Below are 25850 nucleotides of genomic sequence, written 5' to 3' on the forward strand. Positions count from 1 at the left end.
CGAAATGTCTACTGTTCTATGAATCCATCATCCGGTATGAGGCGCAGACATGACGCCGCGCTCCTCTGATTCCACTCACAAGCTTTCACCTCATTCTCAGAAATTTGACAGAAAGAAAGTTAATTGCTGTTTATCACAGTGACTGTCTGCAGCCGGTGAGGAGGGCCTGCGATGCTGACCAGGCACTATGGTGAGGAGGCGAAGAGCAGCGTGCACAGCAAAAGGGCCACAGGAAAAAATAAACACAGCTCAATGCCCCCATTACACCCTTCAAAGCCCTTGTGCCGCAGCCTGTATTGTGTATTTATTATATTACTCCAGAGCTGCACTCACTATTCTGCTGGTGCAGTCACTGTGTATATACATTACTGATCCTGAGTTACCTCCTGTATTATACCCCAGAGCTGCACTCACTATTCTGCTGGTGTAGTCACTGTGTACATACATTACATTACTGATCCTGAGTTACCTCCTGTATTATACTCCAGAGCTGCACTCACTATTCTGCTGGTACAGTCACTGTGTACATACATTACATTACTGATCCTGAGTTACCCCCTATATTATATTCCAGAGCTGCATTCACTATTCTACTGGTGCAGTCACTGTGTACATACATTACATTACTGATCCTGAGTTACCTCCTGTATTATACTCCAGAGCTGCACTCACTAATCTGCTGGTGCAGTCACTGTGTATATATATTACATTACTGATCCTGAGTTACCTCCTGTATTATACTCCAGAGCTGCACTCACTATTCTGCTGGTGCAGTCACTGTGTACATACATGACATTACTGATCCTGAGTTACCTCCTGTATTATACTCCAGAGCTGCACTCACTATTCTGCTGGTGCAGTCACTGTATACATACATTACATTACTGATCCTGTGTTACATCCTGTATTATACTCCAGAGCTGCACTCACTATTCTGCTGGTGCAGTCACTGTGTACATACATTACATTACTGATCCTGTGTTACATCCTGTATTATACTCCAGAGCTGCACTCACTATTCTGCTGGTGCAGTCACTGTGTACATACATTACATTACTGATCCTGTGTTACATCCTGTATTATACCCCAGAGCTGCACTCAGTATTCTGCTACTGGAGTCTTTATACTTACATACGGTTAATTGATGTAGAAGAAACTAAGTGCTCAAACCCCATTGTGTTTTAGGAGCTCAGCAGGGATGCGTGTAGTGATAATGTATCTGACAGTGCAGAATTGTGAATGCAGCTCTGGAGTATAGGTATTGTAATTTATCATTACTGACTAAACTTTTTTTTTTTTTGGAGATGTGAAATATTGCAGGTTGGAGTCAGATTATTATAACGCTGTAGCCGGTTGGCGGTGGCGTGCAGCGATGATGACTCAGGTCTCAGTGCGATCCGTCATTTCTGTCCTTTATTCGAGTGACATTCAATGAAAGAAAGAAAGGAATAAAGCCGCTTATTCCCGCTCTGGATATTTTAACCTTTACACGGAGCGCGGCGCCCATTAATGCGGAGCAAAACTGCGCAATCCAAAGGTCGTGAGAGGGCGAACATAAAGCAGAACAATGGCGACGGCGACGGTGCTTGGGTCACATCGCGGGCAGGTATCGTTCAAGAGAAATGTCATTTCCTGCAGACTGGTGGCAGCGAATGAAGGGGGAAGACAGGAGAACAATGGGGGGCACAGGAGGTATACACGGGAGAACAATGGGGGGCACAGGAGGTGTACACGGGAGAACAATGGGGGGAACAGGAGGTGTACACGGGAGAACAATGGGGGCACAGGAGGTGTACACGGGAGAACAATGGGGGGCACAGGAGGTGTACACGGAAGAACAATGGGGGGCACAGGAGGTGTACACGGGAGAACAATGGGGGCACAGGAGGTGTACACGGGAGAACAATGGGGGGCACAGGAGGTGTACACGGGAGAACAATGGGGGGCACAGGAGGTATACACCGGAGAACAATAGGGGGCACAGGAGGTATTCACGGAAGAACAATGGGGGGGCACAGGAGGTGTACACGGGAGAAGAGCAAGGGGATGTACAGCTCCACACATTACTTTCATGTTGGTCTTCACCCAGCTTTCTTCTACCCCTAAATGTCATTACTCCTTAGTTATAGAGCTATATATGAGCTGGTGATGGATTAAAGGCCGGGTTCATAGGTAACTCCAATCCTGGAAGCTCAACCCCTTAGATGCAGTGGTCAATGCTGACTGGGGCATCTTAGGCGGTTACACAGAATGACGAGTTTCTTTTGTCAACGCATCGGCACCCCCTGGAATTATATGGTTTATTATGGTCACTGCAACCCTAACACTCCCCCGTATCAGTTTTCAGAGGTTCCTACAAAAAGGGAACACTTCAAGGGTATCCCCAACACCTTCCCTAATTTATCAATTTAGGAACGTTTTTCGTGTTCTGATGTCTCAGTGTGGTGCCCCTGAGGCTTCAGTCGCGACAGGGTACTGCCCCTCACTTAAAGGTGCAGTGCTCAACCCGAGTCCGGAGGAGGTTGGTGCCGGTTTCTCTTTCACAACTCATACACACACAAACAGGGTTGCTCTTCTTTTACCGTGGACCGGGCTAGGTTCGGGTCAAACGGGGACTTTAGGATACCACCACACTTTGAGATCCCCAATCCACTAGTGGTGGGACCTGAGACGGGAGGAGCAACCACCAGGGGGAAGTAGGAGCCAACACAAACCTTAGAGAGTTCGAGAGTTCTCCAGTAGGAGAGGAAGGGAGCAGTTGTGTTTTCACCAGTGGCTCTGGTGGGACACAGGAGGGAATGCGGCCGAGGGGAGAGCTTCATTGCTCCCTCGGGACCGGCGCTGACAGGGTGCAGAAACCTAGGGTGGATTGTACTTCAGGTTGTCCACTAAAATCTGCAGGCTTGGGGAATTGCATGTCCCTCCGGCCCCCACAGTTCCTGGAGCACAGTGCCATATAGGATCCGGGGTCGTGTTCCAAGGCAGGCCCCACATCGGACTTGCGGCACCTGCATACGGGCAGGGAGTAGACACACGTAAGAATACCCAGGGGTCCCCAAGAGCTTCAATCTATGGGGATCCACACCAAGCGTAGGAGGCAGTTCCCACCATCCAATTCACTGGCTCTGACCTCTAACGGATCCGGGTTCGACGGAGCCCATCAAAGCTGGTGACCGGTGCTTCCCTGGCAAGCGGCAAGAACTGAGTAAAACACCTGGAACCTGCAGAGACTGTGTCCGCCTGTCATTCCCGGCGCCACCGCCCCGCGCCTCGGCGCCTGCCATTACTACGCCCCTCATCATCCTCCTCGGGGCCCACTCCACCTGTGGGGAGCAGAAACACCTCAGACACTACTACCATCCACCCCGGAGGACAGCGACAGCAGCGGCGGCTAATTCCCTGGCCACATACCGTAGATGGCGTCACAAAATCAACTTCCACCTTCATCCTTATTCCCCCTCTCCTTCCGTGTACACCTCTGGGTCACGAAACCGGGCAGGGCCACCCGTGACATCCCCCGGATTCTCACCGGCCCGGTGACGAGTATTTTTTCCCTGACCCCGTGGGGTGCTACATCAGGAACTAAGACACGGCCATGAAGAGGGTGGAAAATGGGTGGGGAGGGGCAAAAAAGGGGATTTGGTTGCTTTCCTGAAATTTTTGGAATTTGCATGTGTGACGCCCTGGCCTATCAGGTTATCAGGTCGTCACGGGGTATTGTGCAATCTGCCCTTCTGCACAGTATCCACCCTCCTTGGTTACGGGTCCTGGTCCTTTGGTGTTGCTAACAGCTGAGCCAATCAAAATCCTAGGAACACTTTACACTGTACCCACAAGACACACCATTGAGGGGCCTGAAGGGAATAGGGCCGCCCATATGGGGGGTTGGTAGGGGAAAGTGAGGAAAGTGACAGAGAAGTGAAACAGGAGTGAAAGGAGTAGGAGGTGGAAAGTGACTCTCTGGGAGAGAGAGGTCACTGGTCCACAGCAGGGCTCCTGGAGTTTACTAGGTGGCAGACATTGGTCTGGGCCTGGTAGGAGCTGAAACCCCGGTCGCAGGGGATCACGTCAAGGGGCACAGACTGCCGAGGAGGGCAGCCGGCGGCCTTGAGCCATCACCGGGCAGGGGCCAGGGCACGACGGGGTGCGTGGACCCTAAGCCGGGAAGTAGCTTCACGCGTCCCGGTAATTTACCCGACGGGGGTGAAGACTTCAAGAGTCATCCCCAACCTGCTCCAAAATCGGGGTACTAGCGCACCGATGGGATAGGACTTTCCCAAATACAGTCCAAAGAAATCCTACGCGTGAACCCTGAGAGCAAGCTCACTCCGTTACGGCATACGGGTGAGCGGGACCCGAAAAGTTTCAAGCTTGAGGGTCCAACTAGTAAGAAGGTGCCACGGAAAAGGCCACAGTCTAACAGCAACACCAAAGACAAGGATCCAGGCGTGCTCCCTCCATGCTGCAGCGGTGCTCAGAATTCTGGTTTACAAGCAGTCGGTGTTATTATTCCTGGACTGAGTAAGTACGCTGAAAAGCCCTTTTTCCTCTACCCAACAGCAACCCCAAGCACCAACACCCAACGGGCCCCGGGCACAAACCCCCTACCCACGAGGGGTTAAAGTTAAACATCCTGCTGCTACACCATCGCCACCAGGGTCCCCCAACAGCAGCGGTGGTCTCCTACATTACCACACACCGTGGGTGGCGTCATAAACTTTCTAATCCCCTGTACATACTCCCCCTCTTCTTTTAATGCGAGTGTCCGCGTGGACTCCGCGGGTCCGGAGACCCCTCGAGCCACCGCTGCTCCGGATCCGAGCGACTCGGCCGCTGGCACGGGGCGGTACACATGCTTAGATCCAAACTTGTCCCCCATGTCTGCTATGTATGGAAGCATATTGGGCAACGCCAGAGGCAGCATAACACTGACAGGCATCATATACAAGTGATCAGGAGATTGAGCTCAAATGTCATTTAAAAAAAAAAAAAAAATCGACAAAAATTAAATAAACCCCCCCCAAAAAATGAATAAATAAAAAGTTAGCAAAAATACTATATATACACTATATACTATGTATACTGTATATAAGTTAAAAATTATTGCAACATATTGAAGTGATCAGGAGAGTCCTGAATAAGATTAAAAAAAAAGACCAAAAAGAAACTAAATAAAAGTGAATAAAAAAAAAAAAATAATAAAAAGTGCCACCAAAACCACTTTTTTCTTTTAATTTTAAAAAAAGTTAAATATTATTGCGACATATTGAAGTGATCAGTAAATCGAGGGATCTGTTTCTCTACTTGAACTAAATTTATTATTTTTTTTAAATCTAATTTTTAGTGAAAAAAAAAAACATTTTCTGAATAAAAAATTGTGAAAAAGCATTTTTATAACTGGTGTCGCCGAATTCGGAACGACTCGTAGAATATAAAGAACCCGTTATTGATCACAGATGGTAAACACCGTATAAAAACCCACCAAAAAGTCAAAATTAGCTTTTTATTTCCTTTAAAGTAATTGTTTTGGGTTCATTCGGGGGATATCAGCTAAGTTTAGGTGGGGATGAGAGGGTGAATCTGGAGACCTGAGACCCCTGTGGGATATGCCGGCCATATTGGTCTGCACCCAGCTTTTCCCAGTTATGGATCCTGATTGGGGATGTGGGGGTTTCTTGGGAATTAGTTGTCCTGGAGATGATCACCAGTATTGTGAGTGACACCCGGCTCCTCCTCACATTGTTGTTGTCAGGCCCAGCGTCGCCCATGGAGACCATCAACAAAAGTGAATCTCAGTCATCACATTCACATATGACTGAGACTTTCTGGAAGAAAACTGCACGGGAACGAGGGGTGAGTAACGGGGGCCCGAAAGGTGAGTAACGGGGGCCGAAGGGTGAGCAATGGGGGCCGAGAGGTAAGTACCGGGTGCAGAGGGATGAGTACCGGGGCCCGAGGGGTGAGTAGCAGAGGACGAGGGGTAAGTACAGGGGGGCTGAGGGATGAGTACTGGGTGCAGAGAGATGAGTAAGGGGGCCGAGGGGTGAGTACTGGGGCCCGAGGGGTGAGTACAGGGGGGCTGAGGGGTGAGTACAGGGGGGCTGAGGGGTGAGTACCGGGGGCCGAGGGGTGAGTACCGGGGGCCGAGGGGTGAGTACTGGGGCCCGAGGGGTGAGTACTGGGGCCCGAGGGGTGAGTACAGGGGGGCTGAGGGGTGAGTACCGGGGGCCGAGGGGTGAGTACAGGGGGGCTGAGGGGTGAGTACCGGGGGCCGAGGGGTGAGTACAGGGGGGCTGAGGGGTGAGTACCGGGGGCCGAGGGGTGAGTACTGGGGCCCGAGGGGTGAGTGCAGGGGGGCTGAGGGGTGAGTACCGGGGGCCGAGGGGTGAGTACAGGGGGGCTGAGGGGTGAGTACTGGGGCCCGAGGGGTGAGTACAGGGGGGCTGAGGGGTGAGTACTGGGGCCCGAGGGGTGAGTACAGGGGGGCTGAGGGGTGAGTACTGGGGCCCGAGGGGTGAGTACAGGGGGGCTGAGGGGTGAGTACAGGGGGGCTGAGGGGTGAGTACTGGGGCCCGAGGGGTGAGTACAGGGGGCCTGAGGGGTGAGTACCGGGGGCCGAGGAGGTGTCCACAACAAACATCTCAGGAGCGCGACAACTCCTGAAAATGTCTCAGGATGTTTGTTGTCAGGTGGCGGCGGTACGTACCGGAGACTTCACACATGGAGGTGTCTCCTCCTCTCCTACATACTTTTAGTTTATTTCTATAATATAACAGATTTGTACGTTTGTGTCATGGCCGCCGGGTCCCCTTTTCACGCCTTTGGACCCTATTTGAGTTGGTTAGCCCCTTTCTGCTCCATATCGAATACATGTGGCGCTCACGGGGAGGGGGAGCAGCTGCCATAGAGAACCAATTCCCAGGGCGATGGCCCAGATCGCAGATAACTCTGATCACAGACGTTGTAATTCATGTTAAGATATGGGGGGCTTACAAGCTAGGCAATGCCCACCCTCAGCTATGGAATGTGATAACCTCAAAGTATATATGATCCTCTTTAATGCTCCCCAAAATTAATACAGATCCCCTAAATTTTACAGACACTAGACCCTCTAAAGAAATAGCTCCTGTAGTAATAAAGACCCCAGACCAGACTCCCTTATAATAATGACCCCAAACCATTCTATATAAGGACCCCAAACCAGTCTCCCTAACCATAAAGACCCCCGACCAGTCTCCCTAATCATAAAAACCCCAGACCAGTCTCCCCAATCATAAAGACCCCAGACCAGTCTCCCTAATCATAAAGACCCCAGACCAGTCTCCCTAATCATAAAGACCCCAGGCCAGTCTCCCCAATCATAAAGACCCCAGACCAGACTCCCCAATGAAAGACCCCAGACCAGTCTCCCTAATCATAAAGACCCCAGACCAGTCTCTCTAATCACTAAGACCCCAGACCAGTCTCCCCAATCATAAAGACCCCAGACCAGTCTCCCTAATAATAAAGACCCCAGACCAGTCTCCCTAATCAAAGACCCCAGACCAGTCTCCCTAATCATAAAGACCCCAGACCAGACTCCCCAATCAAAGACCCCAGACCAGTCTCCCTAATCATAAAGACCCCAGACCAGTCTCCCTAATAACAAAGACCCCAGACAAGTCTCTCTAATCATAAAAGCCCCAGGCCAGCCTTCCCCATTATATATATCCCAGATCATCCCCTTTAAAAAAAAGACCACAGTCTCATAATAAAGACCTTAGATCAAACTCCCTAATTTTAAAGACCCCAGGACAGATTCTCTCATCATAAATATAAAGCCCCCAGACCAGCCTCCCCTATAGTAAAGACCCCAAGTTAAGAAACCCCAATAATTAAGAGCCCAACCAAGACTCCCCTATAATAAAGACCCTATATCAAATTCTTCCCTAAATAATAAAGACCCCAGATCAGAATCTAATCTACCATAGATCCCAGACCAGACTCCCCAATAACAAAAACCTCAAACCAGACTCATAAAAAAAGACCCTAAATTACACCTTTTTTTAATGAAAGACCCCAGACCAGCCTCGCTCATAATAAACCCTCAGACCAACCTCCCCCTTTATAAAGACCCCGCATCAGCTAATTATAAAGGTCAGCAGATAAGCCTCCTCCATAATGACCCAATGCACTGCTCTTTGGTTAGAGGAAACCAGCAGAATTGTGAGTTCAGCTCTGGATATTGATGTGAAGCTTATTTTAACCTATTCTTTTCGTACAGGAGGAAGCATGATCCCACCCAGCGGAGCACGGTCACCGGCGGCAGAGGTGGCGCGCCGCAACTCCGAAAAAGCACAAATCCGAGACATTACGGAAAGATTCAGAAACTATATACAGGATGTGAAATCGCTGCGGAATCAGCTGAGACAGGTGCGAGTAACACCCTTACATACAGCCCACTTTTGGAGCTGCAAATCATCTGTTCCTCCCTGTTATCAGCCATTTCATACATACTGAAAGTTCATAGGTGCCCTTATAGGTGGGGGCCCACTTTATTGATGGTTTCCATACACAGAGGTACTAGAGGACTGACCTACCAGTGGAGGAGTGTATAGTGCCAGAGGGGGTGTGCTGTCAGTGAATGGAAACATTCCTATTTCTAGTTACAAGGGAGAGGGCGGGCCAAAGGGTGGACGTGGAAACCCAGTACTGTAACTGGGGACCATTTGTACACCCCCCCCTTTTTTTTTTCTTTTTTTATCCTAAATGCCCCTTGAATGCAAAAGGTCATGGCATTTAAAGGGGTTTTCCATCTCTGTGGACGATTTTATTTTCTTACTTTAATGCATTTATTTGGGGCTAAAAATCATTTTCCCAATTGGGTATCGTTACAAATTTTTCTTTTCCTGACTTCTGCTCAGCTGATTCATGACCACAGACCACAATAAAGTTGAATGTGCCAGGAAAGAAAGAGCCTGTAGAAGCCAAACAGTACGAAAACTGTAATGAAACCCAATTGCAAAAATTATTTTCGGCCCCAAATAAATACATATAAGTAATAAAAAAAATGGGGGATAACTCCCTTTAAGCCCCTCCTCTGAAAGCGACCTTAAACCACCCACAAGTGGGCGTGATTTGCTAAGCTGGGTCTAGTTGGTCATCCAGTTACCAGCACGGTACTGACAAATATACACAGAACTTTCTCTTCTAATGAGCCCCTTTATCTACGGTATATGATCAAGACATGTTTCTAGCTTCTGGTTCTGGACATAAATAGAAATGTTTCCATTCACTGCGGACAAGCAGAGGTGTGGAAAATTATGAGGAATATAAACACAATGTATATAAGGTAAGTGAAAAACTGGAAACAGATCTTCCATTTCACTGGTGTATAGTTTCAATTGACCACACGTTTCAGGTTTCCCTAATGTAAAGCCACGGGGGCAGGTGAAATGTGCACGTGTCCCATTAACATCCACTCACTTCTGTATTTTGGTATTACATTTTTTCTTTCATTGTCCGGAGCAAACAGAAGTTTGAGTCACACACATTCACAGTCTGTGCACACGACAGCGCGGGGTTAATGGAAGAGGCATTATGATCTGTAGGGCTCCCTGAGTCACAGGTACTGAAATCTATGGTGACCCGTCACTTTAGGCACAGTTATACCCTATAAAAACTATTTAATTAATTTATTACATTAAATACTGTATGGCGGTATTATTTATGAACGGTATGGAGGCATTATAAAGGCATTGTAAGCGGTATTATATATGAATGATATTGCGGTTTTTATGAACGGTATGGAGGTTTTATACAGGCTTGGTAAGTGGTATTATATATGAATGATATAGCGGTATTATTTAGGAGTGGTATGGAGTTTTATACAGGCTTGGTAAGTGGTATTATATATGAATGATATAGCGGTATTATTTAGGAGTGGTATGGAGTTTTATACAGGCATGGTAAGTGGTATTTTATATGAATGGTATAGCGGTATTATTTATGAGGGGTATGGAGTTTTATACAGGCATGGTAAGTGGTATTATATATGAATGGTATAGCGGTATTATTTATGAGTGGTATGGAGTTTTATACAGGCATGGTAAGTGGTATTTTATATGAATGGTATAGCGGTATTATTTATGAGTGGTATGGAGTTTTATACAGGCATGGTAAGTGGTATTGTATATGAATGGTATAGCGGTATTATTTATGAGTGGTATGGAGTTTTATACAGGCATGGTAAGTGGTATTATATATGAATGGTATAGCGGTATTATTTATGAGTGGTATGGAGTTTTATACAGGCATGGTAAGTGGTATTATAAATGAATGGTATAGCGGTATTATTTATGAGTGGTATGGAGTTTTATACAGGCATGGTAAGTGGTATTTTATATGAATGGTATAGCGGTATTATTTATGAGTGGTATGGAGTTTTATACAGGCATGGTAAGTGGTATTATATATGAATGGTATAGCGATATTATTTATGAGTGGTATGGAGTTTTATAGAGGCATGGTAAGTGGTATTATGTATGAATGGTATAGCGGTATTATTTATGAGTGGTATGGAGTTTTATACAGGCATGGCAAGTGGTATTATATATGAATGGTATAGCGGTATTATTTAGGAGTGGTATGAGGGCATTATACAGGCATGGTAAGTGATATCAAATATGAATAGTATATGGGTATTTATGAATGGTATGGAAGTATCATTTATTAATTATATGGAGGCCTTATACTGACATAGTAAGCGGTATTATATATGAATGGTATAGCAGTATTATTTATGAACGGTATGAAGGCATTACAGAGGCATGGTAAGCAGTACTATATATGATATAGCGGTATTATTTATGAGTGCTATGGGGGCATTATACAGGCATGGTAAGTGATATATATATATATATATATATATATATATATATATATATATATATATATATATATATATATATGTATATATATGAATGGTATAGCAGTATTTATTAATGGTATAGAAGTATTATTTATTAATTATATGGAGGCATTATACTGGCTTGGTAAGCGGTATTATTTATTAATGATATAGCAGTATTATTTATGAATTATATAGAGGTATTAGAATAGGCATGGTAAGCAGTGTAATTTATGAATAGTGTGGTGGTATTATTTTGGCAAGGTATGGTGTATTATTTGGCAACTGAATGATAGTATAGCATGGAAATATATGATACTGTTGTGTGTGAACTTTCTATTACTATTTAGGCACTATATGTTGGTATTTGGTCAATGGACGTAGCTATTAGTTAGGAATTGTATGATAATATTGTGTAAGAAATATATGTCAACGATATGTTAGCACTATATGTCAGCATTTGGGTAATGTATGGAAGTATCAAATGAAAATGGAAATATATGTGAATGCTATGTGGGCAATATATGGAGCTGTTATTCTGATACTGTATTGCGGTATTACTTAGCCATGTATGACAGTATTATTTTGGCATTGCTTGGTGATATTCGATGCAAAATAAATGGCAGTGCTACGTTTCCAATACATGATGGTATATTTGATTACTATTATATGTCATTATACTAGGCATAATATGACAATATTATTTAGGACTTTTATGACAACATTGTATGTAGAAAATATATAGCAGTGTTATACAGGCACAATGGGGTGATGCTATTTGGATACTGTATGGCGCTATTACGTAGGCATAATATGGCAATATAATTTTGGCATTTGTATGGCAATATTGTGCAAACATACTGTTTATGACAGTGTTAGGTGGACACTATATGATAGTATAATTTGGATACTGCATGGCGGTATTACTTAGACTTTCTATGGCAGTATTATTTTGACATTGCATGGTGGTATTGAGTGTGAAATAACTGGCAATGCTGCGTACATGCAATGGGTTGCCTGTTTTTGAATGCTTAATAGTGACATTTTATTACGTGCATGGCGGGTTTATTTTGGCAGTGATTGGCAGCATTGTGTGTATTGTACTGTTGTAAAAAGTGTGTATAGATCTACAAGAATTGTGTAAAAATGTCATCATTACCGTTTGGAGGAGCTATTGGTAAGTAACGGCCCATTAGGAGCGGACAGTTTAGATTCATTCATCCTCCTTCCCCGCGGATGGGAGGAAATCTGCGCCGGACAGTGACACTACAAGAAAAACGGAATTATACGGTCCGGGAGCACAAAAAGGGCAAGGTCTGTGTCATATCTTACGGTATCAGTCATATCCCGCACTACAGACATCGCAAGTTATGGGAAAAAGACATTTTTTGGACATCCACACAAGAGACCTATGGGCAGTGCTGGGAATTACGGACGCAGGAGTGATGGACTTTGTAAGATATTTAATGACAGTGTTAGAATGTGCGAATTTAAGAATAATGGTGCAAACTGGTGACATAGTAAAAAACTCGCACTGACGTAGCCCCGTCACATTTTATATAGATTTCAGGACTTTTTAGATATTCTCCTGTGACGGGGTCCTTCCGCAATATCACACATTCAACAGAGCGAGAGATGGATGAACAATCCAAAGATCGTTTATTCAAAGCAAATCAAACAGTCCATACAATAATCCACATCTACAGAGGGTAAAATAGTCCAGAAAGCGATAAATGTCCAGGTCTCTCTGGGAGCCGCAGCTTCTGCCACAGAGGATAAATCAGTCACAATCCTCCAGCAGTCCTTTTCCAGGGAAATCGTGGTGTCTCAACTGCTCTCTGGGGTGTCGCCTGTAGCCACAGCTTCTCCCCCAGAGGATGAATCTTCCTGCTTCTCTTGCACTTCCCAGCCAGACTGAATGACTAATCCCTCAGGTAAGCAGAGAGTTTGGGTGGATTCCAGGCCCCCTCCCCCACACCTAGGGATAGAAGCACTGCAAGGGGTTATAACCCTGCAGACAGGACAAACAATACATCAAATAGACAGACCACAATGCCCAAAACATGAACCCACACAAAAAGATACATAACCCACAATATCCCACCATCACATCTCCCCTCTCTCATTTACACACACAGGGGTCAAAATATACTGCGGCAAAAGCAGAAGCAGCAAAATAAAACTGCCCAATAATGTCCACAAATACTACTGCCATATTAAGTGTGATACGGTTACTCACTCAGATTACTCTTTAAGGTAACAACACTCTTACTTAAAAAGTCCAGCAGGTTTCCTCATCAATGTATAAACTGCTCTCCAGGAACATAATAAAAGCCCTCAAACATTACATGGTATCACAGACCGTTTCACTTATGGGGAACACCTGCACAGGTTCGGATACAACTTCTCCCCAGACGTATCCCAGGGAGGGTGTAGCAGCCTCCACAGACACCTTGGCAGATCAGGACAAGCGAATCCACTCTTGCTCTCAGAAATTCCTTCTAGAGGTATAACAACCTCCACACACTGACCATGTGTCAAACAAACAGACACCATTATAACATATGAGAGACACCCATGGGTGGGAGTATGTGGATAGGCAGACGCCCGAATAAGTCTCCGGAGGTACCAGAGTCACCATCTTATGTGCCTCCCCCTTTGCTTATAGCATTGGGGCTTGGCACCTCACTACCAGACCAGAGTCTTCTCTGCCAACCTTGAGCTTCCACTTCTGAGACATTGTATGTCATTGTCACCAAACCCTTTTTTGCAATTGATGCAATTTCGGATTCAGTCATTCCATCTAATAGGTAATAATAATAATTATTCATTTATATAGTGCGATTAATTCCACAGCGCTTTACAGGCATCAGCAACTCTGTCCCCATTGGGGCTCACAATCTAAGGTCCCTATCTGTATGTCTTTGTAGGTACCACGGGGGAACACTATTCTCCTTAAGGAGACTTTGCAAGCCAGTCTGGCTGCCAGGTAAGGGGACTTATAGCTGCAATGCCCCTAAAATTCCACGGGGGAACACTATTCTCCTTAAGGAGACTTTGCAAGCCAGTCTGGCTGCCAGGTAAGGGGACTTATAGCTGCAATGCCCCTCTGGGAAATATTCAAATTGTCTCTCCAGTAAAGGAGTCTTTGTAGGTAACACCTTTGTCAGACCTCCCCTCTGTGACGGTTACTGCAGAAAAATGGTTCACTTACACTTCACTGCACTGTCTGACCTGACTCCATAAATAATAATTCTAGTCTATGAAAGCCATAGAGAACATGAATGGTACAAAGAGTGTTGACATCTAGTCTGAATCAGAGCAAAACTAAATAACTAATGCAAACATACATGTATTGAAGTACTACCGCTATATGGTGCATAAATAATGCTATCTTTCAGTGCAAGCAAAAAAACACCAGGCAGTGTATAAGTAGGATCGCCGGTATCTAGTTCATACAGCGCATAACAAATGCTGACAAAAAGTGAAAAAATAGTCTACCGCATATATTCTACTGCATTATGGTGCATAAATAATACTGCTTCTCAGTGCAAGCATAGAGAAAGAGAACACATAGAATGGACATTTGGAGCCATTAGATCATAACTAATGCTGCCACAGAGTGCAAAAATAATCCGAGAATCAAAGCCCAGTCAAATACTACCAATATATGGTGCATAACTTGCACTGTCTATCAGTGCAAGAATAGTTCCGCCATACCATGCATACATAGCACAGAAATAATTGTCATCTAATCCAATACAGGGCATAATACAAAGTGCACAACTAATAATGATGACATTGGGGGGAACTGCAACAATGTAGAGTCAGTATGGGTAAATGTAAATGGGGAGGGGAATAATGGAGAAATGGTAATTGGAGTTTGCTATAAGCCTCCTAACATACCTGAACAGGTAGAGGGTGAAATGCTGCAACACATGGAAAAGGCAGCTAATAATAATAATCGGGTTCTTATTATGGGGGATTTCAGCTCTCCAGACATACAGTGGACATAGAATCTTCTGGTTGTGCTAAAAGCTGTGAGTTCTTATCCACTATTCAAGACAATTTCCTCTCTCAGATGGTAGATGAACCAACCAGGGAAGATCTGGTCCTGTCAAATAGACCGAATACAATTTCTGATCTACAGGTCCGGGAGCACCTGACAGGTCCGGGAGCACCTGACAGGTCCGGGAGCACCTGACAGGTCCGGGAGCACTCGACAGGCCCGGGAGCACTCGACAGGCCCGGGAGCACTCGACAGGCCCGGGAGCACTCGACAGGTCCGGGAGCACTCGACAGGTCCGGGAGCACTCGACAGGTCCGCAAGCACTCGACAGGTCCGCGAGCATTCGACAGGTTCGGGAGCACTCGACAGGTTCGGGAGCACTCGACAGGTTCGGGAGAACTCGACAGGCCCGGGAGCACCTGACAGGTCCGGGAGCACTTGGGCACCAGCGATCATAATATGCTAAGCTTCAATGTAATATTCAATAGAACATTTAAAAGGGGAAATGATAAAACCCGGAATTTTAGGAAAGCTGATTTCAACAAATTAAGGGAAGAGCTTAAAGGTGTAGATTTGGACAATGTGATGGTAACTGGGGATACTGAACATAAATGGGGTAAGTTTAAGGATATACTGCTAGAGTCCTGTGAAAAACGTATACCCTCTGGTAATAAAATGTCCAGGAATAAAAAGAAACCACTATGGATAAATAAGACTGTACAAAGTGTAATAAAACAAAAACAAAGGGCGTTTAAAATCTTGAAGGCTGAGAATACAGAAATAGCATTGCAGGAGTATAAAGATATCAATAGGAAATGTAAAAAAGAAATCAAACAAGCAAAACTAGCTACTGAAACAAAAATCGCCAATGACATTAAAATAAATCTCAAAATGTTTTATAAATACATTAATGCCAAAAGGAAAACAAAGCATAGTATTGGCTCCTTAAAATATAATAACAAGTTAGTTATAGGAGGACAAAGAAAAGACTGAGATATTAAACAGTCACTTCTCATCCGTGTTCACCAAGGAACTGACTGTTCACTAACAAGTGAAAAATCAAAGTTCACCACCTGATATAAGTAATTTAACACAAGAAGAAGTACGCCTGCATCTGAGTAAATTAAACATTGACAAATCCCCCGGGCCAGATGGCATTCATCCACAAATATTTAGGGAATTGAGTTCAGTAATTGACAGACCGCTGTATCTCATCTTCTTAGATTTGCTTGTAACAGGGTTGGTGCCTCAGGATTGGAGGATTGCTGATGTGGTACCAATATTTAAGAAAGGTAAGAGGGTAGATCCAGGCAACTACCGTCCAGTAAGCCTGACATCCGTAGTGTGCAAAGTTTTTGAGGGCATTTTAAGGGATGACATGCAAAAATATATTGCAGAAAATAATATAATAACTGACAGACAGCATGGATTCATGAAAGATAAGTCGTGTCTAACCAACCTGTTGGGGTCTATGAGGGGGTAAGTGCAAACCTGGATATTGGGAATGCAGCTGATGTGATTTATTTGGACTTTGCAAAGGCATTTGATCCTGTGCCACATAATAGCCTTATACTAAAGCTCCAGAAGCAAGGACTGGGGGAAACTATATGCAACTGGGTAAGGAATTGGCTAAAAGATAGGAAACAAAGAGTGGTCATAAATAGTACATTCTCTAAATGGGCTATAGTCAGCAGTGGGGTGCCACAGGGATCTGTACTGGGAGCAGTGGGGACCGCAGGGATCTGTACTGGGAGCAGTGGGGTCCGCAGGGATCTGTACTGGGAGCAGTGGGGGCCGCAGGGATCTGTACTGGGAGCAGTGGGGGCCGCAGGGATCTGTACTGGGAGCAGTGGGGGCCGCAGGGATCTGTACTGGGAGCAGTGGGGGCCGCAGGGATCTGTACTGGGAGCAGTGGGGGCCGCAGGGATCTGTACTGGGAGCAGTGGGGGCCGCAGGGATCTGTACTGGGAGCAGTGGGGGCCGCAGGGATCTGTACTGGGAGCAGTGGGGGCCGCAGGGATCTGTACTGGGAGCAGTGGGGACCGCAGGGATCTGTACTGGGAGCAGTGGGGGCCGCAGGGATCTGTACTGGGAGCAGTGGGGGCCGCAGGGATCTGTACTGGGAGCAGTGGGGGCTGCAGGGATCTGTACTGGGAGCAGTGGGGGCCGCAGGGATCTGTACTGGGAGCAGTGGGGGCCGCAGGGATCTGTACTGGGAGCAGTGGGGGCCGCAGGGATCTGTACTGGGAGCAGTGGGGGCTGCAGGGATCTGTACTGGGAGCAGTGGGGGCCGCAGGGATCTGTACTGGGAGCAGTGGGGGCTGCAGGGATCTGTACTGGGAGCAGTGGGGGCCGCAGGGATCTGTACTGGGAGCAGTGGGGGCTGCAGGGATCTGTACTGGGAGCAGTGGGGGCCGCAGGGATCTGTGCTAGGAGCAGTGGGGGCTGCAGGGATCTGTACTGGGAGCAGTGGGGGCTGCAGGGATCTGTACTGGGAGCAGTGGGGACCGCAGGGATCTGTACTGGGAGCAGTGGGGACCGCAGGGATCTGTACTGGGAGCAGTGGGGGCCGCAGGGATCTGTACTGGGAGCAGTGGGGGCTGCAGGGATCTGTACTGGGAGCAGTGGGTGCCGCAGGGATCTGTACTGGGAGCAGTGGGGGCCGCAGGGATCTGTGCTAGGAGCAGTGGGGGCTGCAGGGATCTGTACTGGGAGCAGTGGGGACCGCAGGGATCTGTACTGGGAGCAGTGGGGGCTGCAGGGATCTGTACTGGGAGCAGTGGGGACCGCAGGGATCTGTACTGGGAGCAGTGGGGGCCGCAGGGATCTGTACTGGGAGCAGTGGGGACCGCAGGGATCTGTACTGGGAGCAGTGGGGGCCGCAGGGATCTGTACTGGGAGCAGTGGGGACCGCAGGGATCTGTACTGGGAGCAGTGGGGGCTGCAGGGATCTGTATTGGAAGCAGTGGGGGCCGCAGGGGTCTGTACTGGGAGCAGTGGGGACCGCAGGGATCTGTACTGGGAGCAGTGGGGGCCGCAGGGATCTGTACTGGGAGCAGTGGGGGCCGCAGGGATCTGTACTGGGAGCAGTGGGGGCTGCAGGGATCTGTACTGGGAGCAGTGGGGGCCGCAGGGATCTGTGCTAGGAGCAGTGGGGGCTGCAGGGATCTGTACTGGGAGCAGTGGGGGCCGCAGGGATCTGTACTGGGAGCAGTGGGGACCGCAGGGGTCTGTACTGGGAGCAGTGGGGACCGCAGGGATCTGTACTGGGAACAGTGGGGACCGCAGGGATCTGTACTGGGAGCAGTGGGGGCTGCAGGGATCTGTATTGGAAGCAGTGGGGGCCGCAGGGGTCTGTACTGGGAGCAGTGGGGACCGCAGGGATCTGTACTGGGAACAGTGGGGACCGCAGGGATCTGTACTGGGAGCAGTGGGGGCTGCAGGGATCTGTATTGGAAGCAGTGGGGGCCGCAGGGATCTGTACTGGGAACAGTGGGGACCGCAGGGATCTGTACTGGGAGCAGTGGGGGCTGCAGGGATCTGTATTGGAAGCAGTGGGGGCCGCAGGGATCTGTACTGGGAGCAGTGGGGTGCCACAGGGATCTGTACTGGGAGTAGTGGGGGACCGCAGGGATCTGTACTGGGAGCAGTGGGGGACCGCAGGGATCTGTACTGGGAGAAGTGGGGGCCGCAGGGATCTGTGCTGGGAGAAGTGGGGGGCCGCAGGGATCTGTGCTGGGAGAAGTGGGGGGCCGCAGGGATCTGTACTGGGAGCAGTGGGGACCACAGGGGTCTGTACTGGGAGCAGTGGGGACCGCAGGGATCTGTACTGGGAGCAGTGGGGACCGCAGGGATCTGTACTGGGAGAAGTGGGGGCCGCAGGGATCTGTGCTGGGAGAAGTGGGGGGCCGCAGGGATCTGTGCTGGGAGAAGTGGGGGGCCGCAGGGATCTGTACTGGGAGCAGTGGGGACCACAGGAGTCTGTACTGGGAGCAGTGAGGACCGCAGGGATCTGTACTGGGAGCAGTGGGGATGCAGGGATCTGTACTGGGAGCAGTGGGGATGCAGGGATCTGTACTGGGAGCAGTGGGGACCGCAGGGATCTGTACTGGGAGCAGTAGGGACCGCAGGGGTCTGTACTGGGAGCAGTGGGGACCGCAGGGATCTGTACTGGAAGCAGTGGGGACCGCAGGGATCTGTGCTGGGAGAAGTGGGGGGCCGCAGGGATCTGTGCTGGGAGAAGTGGGGGGCCGCAGGGATCTGTACTGGGAGCAGTGGGGACCACAGGGGTCTTTACTGGGAGCAGTGAGGACCGCAGGGATCTGTACTGGGAGCAGTGGGGATGCAGGGATCTGTACTGGGAGCAGTGGGGATGCAGGGATCTGTACTGGGAGCAGTGGGGACCGCAGGGATCTGTACTGGGAGCAGTAGGGACCGCAGGGGTCTGTACTGGGAGCAGTGGGGGCCGCCGGGATCTGTACTGGGAGCAGTGGGGTGCCGCAGTGATCTGTACTGGGAGCAGTGGGGATCGCAGGGATCTGTACTGGGAGCAATGGGGGCCGCAGGCAGGGCCGTATTTACCATTAGGCACCCGTGGTCCCGTGCCTGGGGCGGCAGGATGCGGGGGGGCGGCACCTTCTAGCAGTAAAAAAAAAATGTTTGTTTTTTTTTACATATCCATTAAATCCGCTGTATTTTCGGAGGGGGGAGAGGCGCACCTCCATTTATTTGCATCCGCATAAATTAAGACGCAAATGCAGACAAACTGCGGTGGCCGGGCACAGAGAGCTGATTGACCCCGGAACTGCCGGTGCGCCAATCAGCTCCTTCCTCTGTGCTGCGTCCAATGTTGTGTGGATTTCACATGTAGAGCTCACAGCAGGACGCCGCAGAGGACGCCGCGATGGAAGCCGGTGTCAGAAGAGGATACTCACGTGAGCCAGGAAGATGACAGCGGGCCCTGGAGCAGAGAGTCTGATGCTGGGGGAGGCTGATGCTGGGGGAGGCTAGGAGGGGGGAGGCTGATGCTGGGGGAGGCTGACGCTGGGGGAGGCTGGGAGGAGAGAGGCTGATGCCGGGGGAGGCTGATGCTACGGGAGGCTGGTAGGAGGGAGGCTGATGCTGGGGGAGGCTGCGAGGAGGGAGGCTGATGCTGGGGGAGGCTGGGAGGAGGGAGGCTGATGCTGGGGGAGGCTGGGAGGGGGGAGGCTGATGCTGAGGGAGGCTGATGCTGGGGGAGGCTGGGAGGAGAGAGGCTGATGCTGGGGGAGGCTGGGAGGAAAGAGGCTGATGCTGGGGGAGGCTGATGCTGCTGGAGGCTGGGAGGAGGGAGGCTGATGCTGGGAGAGGCTGGGAGGAGGGAGGCTGATGCTGGGGGAGGCTGATGCTGGGGGAGGCTGATGCTGGGGGAGGCTGGGAGAAGGGAGGCTGATGCTGGGGGAGGCTGGGAGGAAAGAGGCTGATGCTGGGGGAGGTTGATGCTGGGGGAGGCTGGGAGGAGGGAGGCTGATGCTGGGGGAGGCTGGGAGGAGAGTGGCTGATGCTGGGGGAGGCTGGGAGGAGGGAGGCTGATGCTGAGGGAGGCTGATGCTGGGGGAGGCTGGGAGGAGAGAGGCTGATACTGGGAGAGGCTGGGAGGAGAGAGGCTGATGCTGGGGGAGGCTGGGAGGAAAGAGGCTGATGCTGAGGGAGGCTGATGCTGGGAGAGGCTGATGCTGCGGGAGGCTTGGAGGAGAGAGGCTGATGCTGAGGGAGGCTGATGCTGGGGGAGGCTGGGAGGGGGGAGGCTGATGCTGGGGGAGGCTGGGAGGAGGAAGGCTGATGCTGGGGGAGGCTGGGAGGAAAGAGGCTGATGCTGGGGGAGGCTGATGCTGGGGGAGGCTGATGCTGGGGGAGGCTGGGAGGATAGCGGCTGATGCTGGGGAAGGCTGGGAGGAGGGAGGCTGATGCTCAGGGAGGCTGATGCTGGTGGACGCTGGGAGGAGAGAGGCTGATGCTGGGAGAGGCTGGGAGGAGAGAGGCTGATGCTGGGGGAGGCTGGGAGGAAAGAGGCTGATGCTGAGGGAGGCTGATGCTGAGAGAGGCTGATGCTGCGGGAGGCTCGGAGGAGAGAGGCTGATGCTGAGGGAGGCTGATGCTGGGGGAGGCTGGGAGGAGAGAGGCTGATGCTGGGGGAGGCTAGGAGGGGGGAGGCTGATGCTGGGGGAGGCTGGGAGGGGAAGGCTGATGCTGGGGGAGGCTGGGAGGAGGGAGGCTGATGCTGGGGGAGGCTGGGAGGGGGAAGCTGATGCTGAGGGAGGCTGGGAGGAGAGAGGCTGATGCTGGGGGAGGCTGGGAGAAGAGAGGCTGATGCTGGGGGAGGCTGATGCTGGGGGAGGCTGGGAGGAGAGAGGCTGATGCTGGGGGCAGAGAGGCTGATGCTGGGGGCAGAGAGGCTGATGCTGGGGGAAGCTGGGGGAGAGCGGCTGATGCTGGGGGAAGCTGGAGGAGAGAGGCTGATGCTGGGGGAAGCTGGGGGAGAGAGGCTAATGCTGGGGGAAGCTTGGGGAGAGAGGCTGATGCTGGGGAAAGCTGGGGGAGAGAGGCTGAAACTGGGGGAGGCTAGGGGGAGAGAGGCTGATGCTGGGGGACGCTGGGGGGAGAGAGGTTGATGCTGGGGGGGCTGGTGAAGAGAGGCTGATGCTGGGGGAGAGGCTGCTGCTGGGGGAATGGGAGAGAGGGGCCAATGCTAGAGACAGAGGACAAGGGTTGAGGGATAGTGCAATGACAAAATCGATGGCGGGGGAGTGTAAGGACTCAGAATGAGAGGGGGGCAGCATTGGGAGCTCATTATGGAGAAGGGGCAGCATGTGTGGGCTCAGTATGGAGTGGAGCAATGTAGGGGAGTCAATATCAAGAGTGGGCTAGTGTGTGTGTGGGGGGGTGTCTCAGCATAAGCGTTAGTGTGGTGGTCTTAGTATGATGAATGGGGCAGCATGGAGGTGTCATTATGGAAAAGAGGAAGGCAGCATTAGGAGCTCATTGGAGAGGGGCAGCATGCATGGGACATTGTGAGGAGGGGGCAGCATGCATGGGACATTGTGAGGAGGGGGCAGCATGCATGGGACATTGTGAGGAGGGGGCAACATGATGTGAGGTCAATGTACAGATCATATTTCATAATTGAGGAAGGTGTGGTGGGTATAATTTATAAGGGAGGGCAGTGTGGTGTTTATTAGGGGCAGTGTGACAGTCACAGTATATAAGTGGGGACGGTGTGGTGGGAATATTTTATACTCATGCTATGTTTTGATGTGCCTGTGGTGATTCCCATTGGGGGAGGGGGTTAGTGCCCTTCGTTTCTCATTGATACTTTTTCAAGTGTTTTACAGAGTAGATCTGCCTTAAACAGATGTCGTGTGCGAAAACTCATAGTGTTACGTTGTCACTAAGGGGCGCGACCACTTAAAGTGCCTAGGGCAGCACGAAGGCAAAATACAGCCCTGGCCGCAGGGATCTGTACTGGGAGCAGTGGGGACCGCAGGGATCTGTACTGGGAGCAGTGGGGGCCGCAGGGATCTGTGCTAGGACCGATTCTTTTTAATCTCTTTATTAATGACCTTGTGGATGGGATTGATTGTAAAGTGTCAGTCTTTGCAGATGACACCAAACTATGTAGGATATTAAAATCTGACCTTGATAGTATAATATTACAAAACGATCTGGATAAGATGTCAGAATGGGCAGATACTTGGCAAATGAGATGTAATGTTGATAAATGTAAAGTAATGCACCTAGGACGGAGTAATCCTATAGCTGCGTATACATTAAATGGAAGTAAACTCGGGACTACAGAACAGGAGAAGGACTTGGGTATTCTCATTACAAATAAGCTGAGCAGCAGCATCAATGTCAGGCAGCAGCTGCTAAAGCAAACAAGATTTTAGGGTGTATATAAAGAGAGATTAGATCCCGGGATCCCAACTTATTGTTACCCCTCTATAGATCACTTGTAAGGCCACATCTGGAATATGGGATCCAGTTTTGGGCTCCACATTTTAAAAAGGACATTCAGAAGTTAGAGTCAGTTCAAAGGCGGCAACTAGACTATTACAACGAATGGAGGCCGCCCGTATGATGAGTAATGGAGGCCGCCCGTATGATGAGTAATGGAGGCCGCCCGTATGATGAGTAATGGAGGCCGCCCGTATGATGAGTAATGGAGGCCGCCTGTATGATGAGTAATGGAGGCCGCCCGTATGATGAGTAATGGAGGCCGCCCGTATGATGAGTAATGGAGGCTGCCCGTATGATGAGTAATGGAGGCCGCCCGTATGATGAGTAATGGAGGCCGCCCATATGATGAGTAATGGAGGCCGCCCGTATGATGAGTAATGGAGGCCGCACATAAGATGAGTAATGGAGGCCGCCTGTATGATGAGTAATGGAGGCCGCTCATATGATGAGTAATGGAGGCCGCCCGTATGATGAGTAATGGAGGCCTCACATATAATGAGTAATGTAGGCCGCCCGCATGATGAGTAATGGAGGCTGCCCATATGATGAGTAATGGAGGCCGCCCGTATGATGAGTAATGGAGGCCGCCCGTATGATGAGTAATGGAGGCCGCCCGTATGATGAGTAATGGAGGCCGCCCGTATGATGAGTAATGGAGGCCGCCTGTATGATGAGTAATGGAGGCCGCCCGTATGATGAGTAATGGAGGCCGCCCGTATGATGAGTAATGGAGGCTGCCCGTATGATGAGTAATGGAGGCCGCCCGTATGATGAGTAATGGAGGCCGCCCATATGATGAGTAATGGAGGCCGCCCGTATGATGAGTAATGGAGGCCGCACATAAGATGAGTAATGGAGGCCGCCTGTATGATGAGTAATGGAGGCCGCTCATATGATGAGTAATGGAGGCCGCCCGTATGATGAGTAATGGAGGCCTCACATATGATGAGTAATGGAGGCCTCACATATAATGAGTAATGTAGGCCGCCCGCATGATGAGTAATGGAGGCTGCCCATATGATGAGTAATGGAGGCCGCCCGTATGATGAGTAATGGAGGCCGCCCGTATGATGAGTAATGGAGGCCGCCCGTATGATGAGTAATGGAGGCCGCCCGTATGATGAGTAATGGAGGCCGCCTGTATGATGAGTAATGGAGGCCGCCCGTATGATGAGTAATGGAGGCCGCCCGTATGATGAGTAATGGAGGCTGCCCGTATGATGAGTAATGGAGGCCGCCCGTATGATGAGTAATGGAGGCCGCCCATATGATGAGTAATGGAGGCCGCCCGTATGATGAGTAATGGAGGCCGCACATAAGATGAGTAATGGAGGCCGCCTGTATGATGAGTAATGGAGGCCGCTCATATGATGAGTAATGGAGGCCGCCCGTATGATGAGTAATGGAGGCCTCACATATGATGAGTAATGGAGGCCTCACATATAATGAGTAATGTAGGCCGCCCGCATGATGAGTAATGGAGGCTGCCCATATGATGAGTAATGGAGGCCGCCCGTATGATGAGTAATGGAGGCCGCCCGTATGATGAGGAATGGAGGCCGCCCATATGATGAGTAATGGAGGCCGCCCATATGATGAGTAATGGAGGCCGCCCGTATGATGAGAGGTTCTCAGAGGAGATCTCATTTATATGTATAAATACATGTGTGGTCAATATAAAGGACTGGCACATGACTTATTCCTTCCAAAGACAATACTAAGGACCAGGGGCAGTCACTGCGGGGGAAGAAAAGTGATTCCGGCAGCTAAATAGGAAAGGGTTCTTTACAGTTAGAGCGGTCAGACTGTGGAATGCCGACCACAAGAGGTAGTGATGGCAGATACTATAAGGCTATGTGCGCACGTTGCGTTTTTTCCCGCGTTTCCGCAGCGTTTTTAGCTGCAGCATTTTTGCGCTAACACACATGCGTTTTTGTTTTCCAACAAAGTCTATGGGAAAGATGAAATCTTTTTTTTCTGCAGCGTTAAAATTGCATATTTTGGGTCAAAAACCATGCAGAAAAAGAAGCAGCATGTCAGTTGTTTTTGCCATTTCTGCAGCGTTTCCTTAACATTGGAGTCAATGAGAAATGGCAAAATGCAACCATAATCAACTTTCCTGCGTTTTTCATGCTTTTTACCTGCTTTTCCACTGCGTTTTTGGCTCCAAAAACGCATGCTTTTCTGGCATAAAATTAAAGGGTTCTAATGTTCCTTTACACACACACAATAACCGGAAATTAAAATGTTATAAAATAATAAATATCTCCAATTTTTCTCTTAAAATGTGCATAACCGCTATTATTTCATTATAATTGTTGATTTTACATATAGTTATATTAAAAGTGAATATAATCATTTTTTTTTCTCTTTTTTCATTCTTTTTGACTATTACAACTTTATTTCTCAGTGTCTTGATCTACAAAACGCATCTGCAGAAACGCAGGTAAAAAGCGCTGAAAACGCACTAAAAACGCGGTAAATACGCATGCGTTTTTAGCGCTGAAAAATGGTCAAAAGCCATTTGGTCAAAAACCAAGGGAAGGAAAATGTGCAGAATAAACTGCAGGTGCTCCGACGCAACGTGCGCACATAGCCTAACAGCTTTATATCAGGGCGGAGGATTCCCTCACTACACAACATTGTTGGTTATAAGTGACTTAATGACTTAATGTATAACTGGAGGAGGAAGGTGAGCTAGATGGACCGGGGGCTTTTTTCAACCTGTATAACTAAAACTGTAATAATAAAAGATTAGTCTATAGAAATAATACTGCTATATGGGTAATAATAAGATACACATTCAGAGCGGGCAATAGTACATTGCACCAATAGTAATATCTACTGCCATACAAGGCATTACAAATACTAACATACAGTGTAAAAATAATAAATAAAAATCATAATCTGTGCAAATAATTCTGCTATATTGTACAAAACTAACTTTCATTGTAAACA

The 25850-nt window shown here is 49.0% G+C and overlaps 1 protein-coding gene across 3 annotated transcripts in view; it reads left to right on the plus strand.

Annotated features, from left to right (window-relative positions):
* Nucleotides 1-5757: 5757 nt before the first annotated feature.
* Nucleotides 5758-25850, plus strand: part of LMNTD1 (lamin tail domain containing 1) — a 133137-nt gene continuing 113044 nt past the window's right edge. For all 3 annotated transcript variants that reach the window (XR_012752963.1, XM_075343760.1, XM_075343759.1), the window contains exons 1-2: nt 5758-5853; nt 8264-8412. Coding sequence is in view for 2 of the 3 variants with exons in the window: in XM_075343760.1 (XP_075199875.1) it covers nt 8272-8412 (141 nt within the window). In the remaining variant the exon portion in view is untranslated. The remainder of the gene's footprint in view (nt 5854-8263; nt 8413-25850) is intronic.

The sequence above is a fragment of the Anomaloglossus baeobatrachus genome, chromosome 4, assembly GCF_048569485.1.
Source record: "Anomaloglossus baeobatrachus isolate aAnoBae1 chromosome 4, aAnoBae1.hap1, whole genome shotgun sequence".
NCBI classification, from domain to species: domain Eukaryota; kingdom Metazoa; phylum Chordata; class Amphibia; order Anura; family Aromobatidae; genus Anomaloglossus; species Anomaloglossus baeobatrachus.